General features: G+C 40.9%; 1 protein-coding gene across 1 annotated transcript; it reads right to left on the minus strand.

Moving 5' to 3' along the window:
- On the minus strand, nt 1–1090 carry LOC129064130 (olfactory receptor 5AU1). Its single transcript, XM_054565205.1, has one exon. It carries the CDS (start codon nt 934–936, stop codon nt 1–3), a length of 936 nt encoding a protein of 311 aa, XP_054421180.1. The 5' UTR covers nt 937–1090.
- Between the last annotated feature and the right edge of the window lie 11603 nt (nt 1091–12693).

A 12693-nucleotide genomic window follows, 5' to 3' on the forward strand; every position in this document is an offset into this window, starting at 1 on the left:
TCATTCCATTATTTTCCTGCCCCAAACCTTCCTTAAAGCTTCCTTCACATCCTTGTTTCTCAAAGAGTAGATAAGGGGGTTCAGCATTGGGATCACCACCGTGTAGATCACTGCAACCCTTTGGTCTTGAGCCAAGGAGTAGCTGGACCTGGGGCGTAGGTACATAAAAAGTGTTGTGCCATAGAAGAGGCACACAAGAGTGAGGTGGGAAGCACAAGTGGAAAAGGCCTTGAATCTGCTCTGGGTTGAGTTCATTCTCAAGATGGTGATGAGAATTAAGAGGTAAGAAACCAAGATGGTGAGGATGCAGCTAAAAAGGTTGAAACCAGCAAAAATAAAAAGCAAGATCTCACACAATGAGGTGTTCACACAAGACAGAGACAGGATGGGTGGTCCATCACAGAAGAAATGAGTGACCACATGAGCACCACAGAATTTCAGACTGAAGATACAGCTTGTGTGGATAAGAGAATTGAGGAATCCTGCACTGTAGGAGCCTGCAATCAGAGAGGCACAGACCTTAGGAGACATAGTGACAGCGTAGAGCAGGGGGTTATGAATTGCAGCATAGCGGTCATAGGCCATGGCGGCAGTGAGATAGCACTCACTAGTGGCGAAACCTGCGTAGAAAAACATCTGAGCCATGCAGCCAAGATAGGAGATCACCTTCCTCTTGGCCAAGAGGTTTACCAGTGTCTGGGGGACAACTGTGGAGGAGTAGCAGAAGTCCAAAAAGGACAGGCTTTTTAGGAGGGCGTACATCGGTGTATTCAGGGTGGCACTCACGTGGATCAGGAGGAACATGATCAGATTTCCCAAAAGCGTGATGATGTACATACCCAGGAACACCACGAAGAGCAGTGTCTGCAGCTGGGGGTCACTAGTGAGGCCCAAGAGCTCAAACTCAGTCCGTTGGCTGAGGTTCACCCCTTCCATCTTTCTCAACTGCTCTGGGATGTGGAAAGGGAAGACCACCAGAAATGAGGTGCACACCCAAGGAGTGTCACTGGCTTTAGTTCTGCCCTGCTGACAGCTGTCTGAAGATCGGTCTTACTGAGCAAGGCTGTTTTTGTAGATGAAATCCTGTCATAGAGAAGATTAGTTAGGAAGGATTACTTGAGCAGCAATGAAAGATATAAAAGAGATAGACACAATTTGGTCTCCTGGGGATCTTAACAATTTCTAAATAATGAAACAATTACTTACCAAATATATATTGACAGCCTTCCATATGCTTAGCTCTGTGTTCCCCCATCAGGAATTCAAGAGTGTCTGACTTCAGGAAGCTTATATTTTAGAGATGGTATATTTCATGTTTAAACACACAGGCTCGGTGTCAGACTGCCAAGGTTCCAAGCCAGGACCTCACCACGAACTATCTGTGTTATCTTGGGAATGTTATTTGACCTTTCTGAGTTTCGGTTTTCTCAACTGTAAAATAAGAATAATAGCTTTAATCTCAAAAGATTGCTGTAAAAATTCAATGAGCTGATCCACGTAATGACTTAAAGCCTGTCACATGGAAAAATTCCAAAATATATTAGCTTTGATTATTCTCATTGGGGAGACAGACCTAACAATGCATACCTAAACATGATCAATAAAATGAAACAACAACAAAATTAGGCAAGCAACTTATGACCAAACAATATGGACAGAGACACGGTACTAAGCAAGAGTGACTAAACAGGGCCTTCAGAAGGTTCTAGAGGAACTGAAGGTGGTTCATTGGCTCAGTGATAAAACTGCCTCTGTGATCTTGGCATAAAAAAAGACACTGGAATAACTGCTATTTTTGTTGGTTGCAATTTGTACTTCTGAATGAAAACTAGGGAAAAAAACATAAGGGTGATTGTCTGGGCTGGCGTGGCTTAGTTGGTTGGGTGTCTTCCCACAAACTGAGAGGTCCCACAAACTAAGAGGTATTGTAGGTTCTAAAGATGATGAAGGCTGGGGATGAGGATGAGGTATAGCTGTAAAGAACGAACTGAGATGCTGCACTCAAGAGCATCAGCCAACCTTTCTTCATAAAGGCACAGTCATGTCCAGTAACTAGAATAACACGGAACTCAAGGGCCATTGCAGCCACAGGAGAAGCAAAGGCCACAGGAGAAGGAACAGCCCCACCCCAGGACTGGTGCTTTGTAAAAATGCCTTTTCTGTCCAGAGAATGAACAAGGTTGTGGTTGCATCACCTAAATACCACACTCTCCTCTGTTCCATTAGCTGCTCTGCCACCGATGTTCCTTAATTCCCTCTGGGTTCTAGAGTCGGGTGCTCTTTGGTGCAGACCCTCAATTGTGAAGACTTTGAAGTCAACAGATGTGACTGGATTAGGATGGAAAAGGACACTAGTCAGCCCCCTCCTCCTACTCTCACGTGAGTAAATAGCACACTTGTGAAAGGCATTGGGAGGATTCCAGAGAAGAAAGAGCTATATTGGACAGACGAAGATGATAGTCCCACTGGTGGATTTTCCAGAATCAGCAAACAGCCAGTGCAGGGAAAGAGATGGTCACATAGATAACTAAGTTTAGCTGTCAAGTAGGTAACAAAGGCACTGTGGCTTGATAGAACCCTGTGAATGGTGACAAGATATAAAGTTTTGTAATGCCCGGAAAGGTGATGTGCCCTAATAAAATAGAGACACTCCAAATAAGGGTGCAAATTTGAACCCAGGATGTTGGTAACTTCTTTTAGAACATATGGAGCATAACTCTGATGTATTTGATGTTTCTGAGCTGTAACATTGTCATTCTTAACCTAACAGCTGCTAAATTATAATAAACCCCATTATTGCAGGGATATGGCAGTTCTAGATTTGGGTTGCAAATGTCATTGGCCCCACTAGGGTAAAAAGCCAATTCAGCTTCAAGGCAAATTATAAGGATTTCAAAGAAATGACTGTAAAAATTCCAGTATGGAATAACTTACAGGAACTTCAAGGTAGTTGAGAAATTGTTAAGAGCGGAGTAAAACTTCTTGAGACCCAGTTTTCTGCCTTCTTTCCACAATAGGCTGTTTCAGTGTAGGTAATTGGTCTGTAAATATCTAAATTAAACGAGTGGATAAAAGCAGAGAAAACAAGGCATGTGGCTACTGCTCCAGGGGGGTAGATTAGGTAGGGAGGTGAGATGGGACAGTGGAGGGTGGTGGGTTATACAGTGGATAGCTGATCACATCCTCCAGATTTATTATTTGCTTTAAATCCAATATCTCCCTTTCCCTCCCCTTTTTCTCTCTCATTTCTCTTCTCCAGTCTGCACTAAATTCAAAATTATTCAGAATATAGAGTTAGTCAAGCAAGACATTGTAGAGAAATTGACATCTCTGACAGGTTTTCAAAAGACACTGGAATAACTGCTATTTCTGTTGGCTGCAATTTGTACTTCTGAATGAAAACTAGGGAAAAAAACATAAGGGTAATTGTCTGGGCTGGTGTGGCTTAGATGGTTGGGTGTCTTCCCACAAGCTGAGAGGTCGCCAGTTCGATTCCCAGCCAGGGCACATGCCTGGGTTGCAGGTTCCGTCTGGTTGGGGCACATAAGGAAAGCAAGGAGGGCAACCGATCAATGCTTCTCTCCCTCTCTTTTTCCCTCCTTTCCCCTCTCTAAAAAAAAAAAAAGCAAAAAAAAAAAAACACAAAAAACGTAAGTGACCTGTAGATGAAGGAGGAGTAGACTTTATTTACATCTCTTTGCCTCTTTCCTGGGATAGCAGAGCAGGAGAACAGATGGAGAGAAGGAAGCCAGTGTCCCTGAACAACAATGATCCCAAACAGTAGTTCTTAAACATTAAAGTGCCTTGCCCAAGGTTCACTGGAGAAGAAGTTAGACCTATTTATTCCAATATATTTATAGTTGGGCCCCCAAAATCTGGTGATTCTGAAGCAGGTGGTCTCTGACCCACAGTTTGAGAAACATTAAAATTTCTCAATGAGGCTCAGGAGTGTCCAACTCACAGCCTGCAGGCCGTATGCAGCCCAGGATGGCTATGAATGCAGCCCAACACAAAATCATAAATTTACTTAAAACCTTTTTTTCTGCTCATCAGTTTTCGTTATTGTTTGTGTATTTAATGTGTGGCCCAGGACAACTCTTCTTCTTCCAGTGTGGTCCAGAGACGCCAAAAGGTTGGATACCCCTGCAACCATATCTTCCTGAGCCTCATGTAATATCCTTTTTAAAAACTTGTTAAAATTCCTCATGTCCTGGAAAAAAGGGTCTGTGGGTAGCATGGTTGTCCTGGACATTTTCTTCCTTCCAGAATATGTATCAGTAGTTAACAATTCCCAGAAACCTGAGTATTACCTGATGATAATCAAACATATCAAACACCAGAGAATTTCCTCCTTCAAAGCTGCTTGAGAGGTTCTTAAGCGAGCCCCTTAATTCCAGCACAGCATGTCACTTGATGGCAGAGCTATTGCTCTGGAGGTCAGAACACAAGCCTTCAGTAGAAAAATGATAAAGACAAGTCTGGGAATCAGAGCCTGCTACCGACTTTAACCTTTCACATGGTGAGGGCAGTGAGGCAGCCCCACTCCAGCAAGGTCTTCACAACTGATCCCACTCTGACATGCCAGAGTCAACTTTTCCCTTGGGCAGCCTAACAGCTCACCGCTGGGGAGGATGATATATTTATTGATGAGGGTTTAGGAGGCAGGCAAGGAAGTCAGAATAATTGGCCCCATGTAGACCCATTAATGTGTTTGCAAAATTATTAACATCTCCAAGAGTCTCTGCTCCTGGGAATCAGGTGACTGGGAGACTGGGAAGAGCTCCAAAGGACTGCTCCTCCTTAACTCTAAACTTAATTTTTAAGCAATTACCTGTATTTCCTCTCTACACTGGAAAACCAAGTTTCTAGAATTTTTCTTTCTTCTATGCCAGTTAGCCAATTTTGATTATAACCTAGATTATAGCTGAGACACCGCCGCCCACACATCAAGATCATAATAAAATTAGAGGTATGTGATTTTGTTTCCAAATATTTGGGAATTTTCTAGAGATTGCTCTATTACTGACCTCTAATTTAATATCATGTGGTCAGAACATAAAAAGTATGTTGATATTTGAATGCTTTTGAAGTTTTTGAAACTTGTTTCATAGCCCAGAATACTGTCTATGTTGGTGACTGTTCTGTGTCCACTTGAAAAGAATGTATAATCTGCTGTTGTCACATGGAGTCGTCTATAATTGTCAATTAGGTCAAGTTGCTTGATAGTGTTGTTCATGTCCGCCTACTATATCCTTTCAAATGTTCTGCTTTCTTGTTCTATCAAGCATTGAAAGGGGAGTATACTGAAATCTCTAACTATAGTTGTAAATTTGTTTATTTCTCCTTGCAGTTCTTTAGTTTTCACTTCAGGCATTTTGAAGTTCTGTTATTAGGTACATAAACATTGAAGATTGTTGTGTCCTGTTAAACAAAAATTTTTAACTTCCATGACTGAAAGTCTTCTGAAAAGAAAGGGTTTATTAAGCCACTCCTAGCCAAAAAGAAGGAGAAGATGACCAGTCTTGGGGTGCAGAGTCTAAACTACCAGCAACATGGCTAAATAGGAAAGACATGTTCAACATCCAGGAGTTTTGCAAGTGTTTTTATACATCAGGTAGTAGAGAGAAAGATGTAAGCTGTTCTGAAAGAATTTACATTGGCCATAGACGAAAGGGATAGGAGAAGGTAAAGAGGAGCTAGTTTTGGGAAGAGCATAGCAGAGTCCTTAAAGTGCATGTGCAAATAAGAAATGAAGGCTCCTGGGATTTGACAGCACCCAGCTATTCCTTTTTTTTTTTTTTTGGATAATCACAGAAATAACCACTTGGAAATTAATCCTAAATTCAAAAGATATACAGGGATGTAAGCAGTCTTTTGTTACAGCTAGTCCACAGCTATTAACAGGCTGACTGTTCTGTCTCTTTCTCCTATCACTGTAATTTTACTTTAGACATCTCAGATATTTTTTCTTGGAAGCCCTCTTTGATAAATTAACCCACTTATCATTATGAAATGACCTTCTTTATACCTGATAATATTTTTTGTTCTGAAATATACTTTCTGATATTAATATTATCACTACAGCTTTATTTTTTATTACTTTTAGCATGGTATATCTTTTCCATCTCTTAGTAACATCTTAAGGTACTGTTAGCACCTTTAGTTTCAACTTTTCTGTGCCATTGTGTTTGCAAAACTTCCCCAAGCAGACCTGAAATCTAGGTGGTCTAGGATAATGATATGCCTGGAATGTTGACTTCAGATGTATCTTGTCACACAGTGAAAATTCATGGACTTTATCAGAAGAGCTGGTGTGGGATAGGCAGAAATCAAACAAACCTCATGACTGGCAACTTTGAAAGGATGGAATGGGATCCTCATCCCAGTCAGATGGTATAATAGGAAACTGAACGACTGTGAAGATCTAAAAGCCAGGGGTAATTGTCACTTTGATAAAATGCTGCTGTATCTTCTTTTCTATGCAGCCACTATATGCAGTTAATTTTTTCATATCTGTATGTATTACAGTAAAGAAATTTGTGTCCTTTATTTATTTCTGTTGGTTTGTGTCACATTAAGCTCATTTTGGGAACCAACACTCAAAAGTTTCAGGTGTGGCTTTTGTAAACAGCGTATATCTGGAATTTTCTCTTTTAACAAATCAGAGTATCTCTACTTTTATGAAGGTAAGAGCTAGGGGGGGTGGCTTTTTTTTTCTTTTTTAAATGTTTAAAAAGATCGTATTTATTTATTTTTAGATAGAGGGGAAGGGAGGATAAAGAGAGGAAGAGAAACGTTGATGTGTGGTTGCCTCTTGCATGCTCTCCACTGGGGACCTGGCCCACAACCCAGGCATGTACCCTGACTGGGAATCGAACCGACAACCCTTTGGTTCACAGACTGGCCCTCTATCCACTGAACCACACTGAGCCAGGGCTGCTTTTTTTCTTTTTATTTATTATTATTTTTAAATTTTTATTATTAATGGCTTAAAACAACAGAAATTTATTTCTTCATAGAAATTTATTTCTGGAAGCCATAGGTTCAAAGTCAAAGTGTCTTTAGGGCCATAGACCCTCCAAAGGTTCTAGGAGAGAGTGAATCCTCTCTTGCCTCTTCCAGCTTTCTATGGCTCCAGGTAGTCTTGGCTTGTGGCAATATAATTTTATTCTTTCTCTGTCTTCACATGGGCTTTCCTCTGTGTGCATGCTTTCTCTTTTCTCTCTTATTGGATTTGGGGCATACCTGGGTAATTCAGATGATCTCATCTTAAGATTTTTAATTTAATTACATTTGGAGAGACTCTTTTTCTTAATAAGGTAACATTTACAGGGTCTGGGTATTAGGATATGGACTTATTCTGAAAGGGACAACCTTTTATTCTTTTCTTCTTCTCTTTTCCCTTCTCCTCCTCCCTCCTTCCGTCTCTGCCTCCTCCTCCTTCTTGTTCATCTTTCTCTGCCTCTTCTTTTTACAATTTTGAGGGTTTCTGATATATTAAATTCATTTCTATATCTTACTTTGATTTTTCCATTTGTCATAATTTTTTCAATTTTCTTTCCTTTCTCACCCTCTGACCCTGTTCCTGATTCCTTTTGGATAAAGTTTTCTTTGCTTTTCACTGCACATATTTTTCCTTCTACTGATTCCTCTGTATTAGTAGCTATCTTTAAATATTTAACAATCATATTTGACTTAATAAAGTTGATCAAATATAGTGAAATCCATGAGTTCATAATGAAATTTAAATAAACTAATTGGATTAACTATCTATTGACACACAACAAATTATCCCAGATTTTAGCATTTTAAATAAATAAACTTTTATTATCTCATACTTTGTAGAAGTGATATACTGTAATTTCTGCAATAGCCTATTGATTACACAGGTCAGCTTTATTAACTGTGGGAGTGAACTATACAAAGGGCCATCTTGAAGACTGGCTATCATGGTCTGTCCTCTGGCCCTTACTGAATCATATTCACCTTACATGCAAAATTCACTCACCCCCTTCCCAAGACCCCCAAAAGTCACATTGCATTACAGTATCAGTTAAAGATCCATAATTACATGATCTAAATCATGTACAGGTATGGATGAAGTATATCAGGTATGATTCCTTATATACAGTCTCTCCAGTACAATTCCTCTCAACCATAAAACTAGTGAGCTAAACCTACTACAAGTTACATCTGGCTTGTACAAGCACCTATATAATGCCAGGAAAGGTATAAGACAAATAACATGGAAAAAATAGGGGAAGGGGGAAGGCAGGCCGACAAGAGTCATTGAATCATAGAAATTTTGAAATCCGGTAGGGTATTTGTTAGTAATCTTTGATCAGGACTCAAGTCCTGGGAACAATTCTCTGTGGCTTTTGGCTCCACCTCTGAGATTCTGGCTCTGTCCACTGAACTATCATTCTTCATTTTATGTGAAAGCAAGTCTGTGTTTGTAGCTGAGTAGTCTCAGCTTGCGTCTTGTCTGAAGAAGTTTGGGGACTGAAAGGCTCCTTTTCAATTTCTACTGTTTTACAGTTCAAGCTGGCTGGTGGTTCTGCCACTTTAAAAGTCTTCTATGAATCTTATTAGGATTTTTTCACTAGACAAAAATTACTTTAAGACATCTTTATGTTATAAATTATGTTTTATTGATTATGCTATTACAGTTGTCCTTATTTTCCCCCATTTGCCCTCTCCACCCAGCACCCCCACTCCCTCAGGCAATCCCCCCACCATTGTTCATGTCCATGGGTCATGTGTATTATTTCTTTGGCTATTCCATTTCTATACTGTACTTTATACCCCCATGGCTATTCTGTAACTATGTATTAGTACTTCTTAATCTCCTCACCTCTTCACCCATTCCTCCAAACCCTCCTCCCATCTGGTGGCCAATAAAATGTTCTCTGTGTTTTTAATTCTCCTGTTCTTGTTTGCTTAGTTTGTTTTTTAGATTCAATTGTTGAAAAATATGTATTTGTTGCCATTTTATTGTTCTATTGATATAGTTTTGATCTTCTTTTTCTTAAATAAGTCCCTTTAACATTTTGTATAATAATGGTTTGGTGGTGATGAACTCCTTTAGTTTTTTTTTCTTCTCTGGGAAGTTCTTTATCTGCCCTTCACTTCTAAGTGACAGCTTTGCTGGGTAAAGCAATCTTGGCTGTAGGTCCCACTAACTTCTTTAGCTGCTTTTAAGATTCTCTCTTTATCTTTAACATTTGGCATTCTAATTATGATGTGTCTTGGACTGGGCCTCTTTGCATCCATCTTGTTTGGGACTCTCTGTGCTTCCTGGACTTGCATGTCTATTTCCTTCACCAAATTAAGGAGGTTTTCTTTCATTATTTTTTTTTAAATATTTTATTTATCTATTTTTAGAGAGAGGGGAAGGAAGAGAGAAAGAGAGGGAGAGAAACAGAGAAATATTGACATGCAAGAGAAACATCAACATGCGAGAGAAACACCAATTTGTTGCCTCTCACATGTCTCCAACTGAGGACCTGGCCCATAAACCAAGGCATGTGCTTTGACTGGAAATCGAACTGGCAACTTTTGGTTTGCAGGCTGCCACTCAACCCACTGAGCCACACCAGCCAGGGCATCTTTCATTATTTTTTCAAATAGATTTTCAATTTCTTGCTCTTTCTGTCCTCCTGGCACCCCTATGATGCAAATGTTGGACCTCTTGGGGTTGACCCAGAGTCTGCTTACACTATCTTGGTTCTTTAGATTCATTTTTTTTTCTTGTTGTTCTGATTGTTTGTTTCTTGCTTCCTTATGCTCCAAATCATCGATTTGGTTTTTGGCTTTATCCACTCTACTGTTGTTTCCCTGAAAATTGTTCTTTATTTCAACTAGTGTATCCTTTATTTCTGGCCAGATCTTTTTTCTGCTGCTGAGGTCCTCACTAAGTTCCTTGATCATACTTTCAACCGGTGTTTTGAACTCTGCTTCTGAGAGATTGCTTATCTCCATTTCATTTGGCTCTTTTTCTGGAGTTTTGATCTGTTATTTCATTCGGGCCATGTTTCTTTGTCTCCTCATTTTGACAGTCTCCCAATGTTTGTTTCTGTGTATTAGGTAGAGCTGCCTTGACTGCGGGTCTTGGTGGCATGGCCTAATGTAGTAGGTGTCCTGTAGGGTCCAGTGGCACTACATTCCCTATCGCCCAAGCTGGGTACTTGAGGTGCACCTTTTGTGTGGACCGAGTACACCCTCCTCTTAGAGTTGAGCCTTGATTGCTTTTGGCAGATCAGTGGGAGAGATTTGCCCAGGCAAGTGAGCTGCAAGGATTGGCTGTGACCACTTACCACAAACCTTTGCCCACTGTGGAATATCAGCTGTGCAGTGGAAGGGTGCATGCGCTCCAAAGTGGTCTGTAGCTGTCCACTGGGTGCGCTGGCCCTGGCATTTCCCAGATGGTGCAGGCCAAGGTCAGCCTCCACCTGTGTTATGCTTGGGGCCACTGTGCCTGAGCCATAAAGCAAACTGAGAATGCTGCTACTTGTGCAGGGCTTGGAGATTCCCAGGTGAAGCCAAGTTGTGAATCTAGGCTGGCTGCTGCTAGTGCCAGGCCTGGGGCTCACATAGGCAAGCTGGTACTTGTTTGAGAGGATTTAGGAGCCAAGACCAGCTACTCATATGGAAAAGCAGCTTGGACGGGTCCATATGTTGGGTGGGGCAGAGTCTCTGGGGATCTCCAAGTGGGTCATACAGTGTTAGCCAGGTTGATGATTCCTCAGATATGGCACCAGCTTGTTGGCTCTGTTGGAGGGATGGTTTAGAAAAGAGACAATGACTTCTACTCACCTTGATACCAAGCTCTTCACTTCCCACCTGTATGCCACTGGTGCCCTTCAAGCTGCTACCCCAGTGCTGGAGCTCAGAGGGAGTAAGCCTGAGTAGGTGAGTCTGTGTGTGGGTTCTTTAAGAACTGCTTGGGACTCTAGAAGTTTCTTCCACCAACTCAATCCCTGCTGGTTTTTGCAGCCAGAAGTTGTGGGGACTTATCTTCCTGGCACTGAAACCCTGGGCTGGGGGGCCTCGTGTGGGGTTTGGGCTCCTCACTCCTGAGATATCTCTCCTTAATTTTTATCCACTACATGTGGGTGTGGAACCAGCCCATTCCACATCTGCATCTCTCCTACTAGTCTGGATAGATGAAGTTTCTTTAATTCCATAGTTGTCAGACTTCCATTCAACTCGATTTCTGATCATTCTGAGTGATGGTTGATTTATATTTTAGTTGTAATTTTGATATGGTTGTGAGAAGAGATAAGCCATGTAAGACATCTTTTTTAGACAACTCTGTACCTTGAGCCTCTGCTGAGAGTGCTGAGGGATAACTCTCAAGCTTTCTGGAATCCTACTGTTTGACTGAACTATTCCTTGAGGCACCACCTGGGATCTTTCTAAGGTCTTAACAAAAATTTTTACTCTCACCCTCAGCTTCATCTTTAGACAATGTTTTCCTGAGAGTGCCCTAAATATGATTTTTCCCACTTGCCATTTTTTAGTATTAGTATTATTTGCCATCTGAAAACGTGAGGAATTTCCTGACCCAAGAATTCTTCTTTCATTTAAAAAATTTTTTACTTGTTGATTTTAGAAAGAGAGAGGAAAGAGGAGAGGGGGAGAGAGAGAGAGAAATATGGATTTATTGTTCTACTTATTTATGAATTCATTGGTTAATTCTTGTACATGCCCTGACCAAGGATTGAACCTGCAACCTTGGCATATTGGGATGACACTCTACTAACCCAATGACCTACCCAACCAGAGTTCTTCCTTCTTCTTGTTGAACAATCCTTCCTAGAGCTTATCTCTCCCCTCTCACATTTTACTCTAAGAATCTAGAAGAAATTAAGCAGCACTTTAAACACCCTTCCTGTAAATCTCCTTAAATACTCACCCATTTCATTAGGTACATTTTCTACCTTCTACATCATTGCAGGCAACATTATTGCTAAACTTTCTGCCACTACATTAAAAAGGCCCCCTTTTTCTCAGTTTCCATAACTACTTTTCTCATGTTTCTTTAAACCCACTCTGGTAGCTTTCTCAAAGGCTATCAGAATTTTGCTAATAGTCCCTTCAAGACCTCTTAGGCCTTCCCTAGTCATTTCCTCAAAGTTCTTCCAGCTTCCTCCTATTGTCAAAGCTACTCCAACGTTTTGGGTTTGCTAGGGCAACATCTCACTTTCATGCACCAAAATCTGTATTAGTTATTTATTGCCCTAAAGTTTAGCAGCTTATAAGAACATTAAATACTTAATACTTCACACAATTTTGGGCAGTAAGAAATTCGAGAGACTGGCTGTCTCATGGAATTGCAGTTAAGAGGTCAACTGTGGATGTCATCAGTACAAGGCTTGGAGGCTATGCTTACAAGATAATTCACTCCCATGGCTGCTGTTGATGCTAACCATTAGCAGGAGACCTCAGTTCTTCTACACATGGATCTTCCCTCTGGGCTGTTTGAGTGTCCTCATGACATGACAACGATCTCCCTGCAGAGGAAGTGAACAAAGACAGTGCAAGGAGGAATCTACAATATATTTTAAGACCTTGGGAGTCTCAGGAAGCACACATCATTATTTTCACAATACTGTTCTATTAATTACCCAGATCAGCCCTACCCTGGCCTGTAAGGGTCACTGAGAGCTCATTATCAGTCAGATTTGGAAG

The sequence above is a fragment of the Pteronotus mesoamericanus genome, unplaced genomic scaffold, assembly GCF_021234165.1.
Source record: "Pteronotus mesoamericanus isolate MK-2021 breed Mesoamerican mustached bat unplaced genomic scaffold, CSHL_Meso_final contig_164, whole genome shotgun sequence".
In the NCBI taxonomy this organism is placed as follows: Eukaryota; Metazoa; Chordata; class Mammalia; order Chiroptera; family Mormoopidae; genus Pteronotus; species Pteronotus mesoamericanus.

Coding starts and splice junctions, on each gene's coding strand:
- LOC129064130 (XM_054565205.1), bottom strand. CDS start 936: ATGGAAGGGGTGAACCTCAGCCAACGGACTGAGTTTGAGCTCTTGGGC.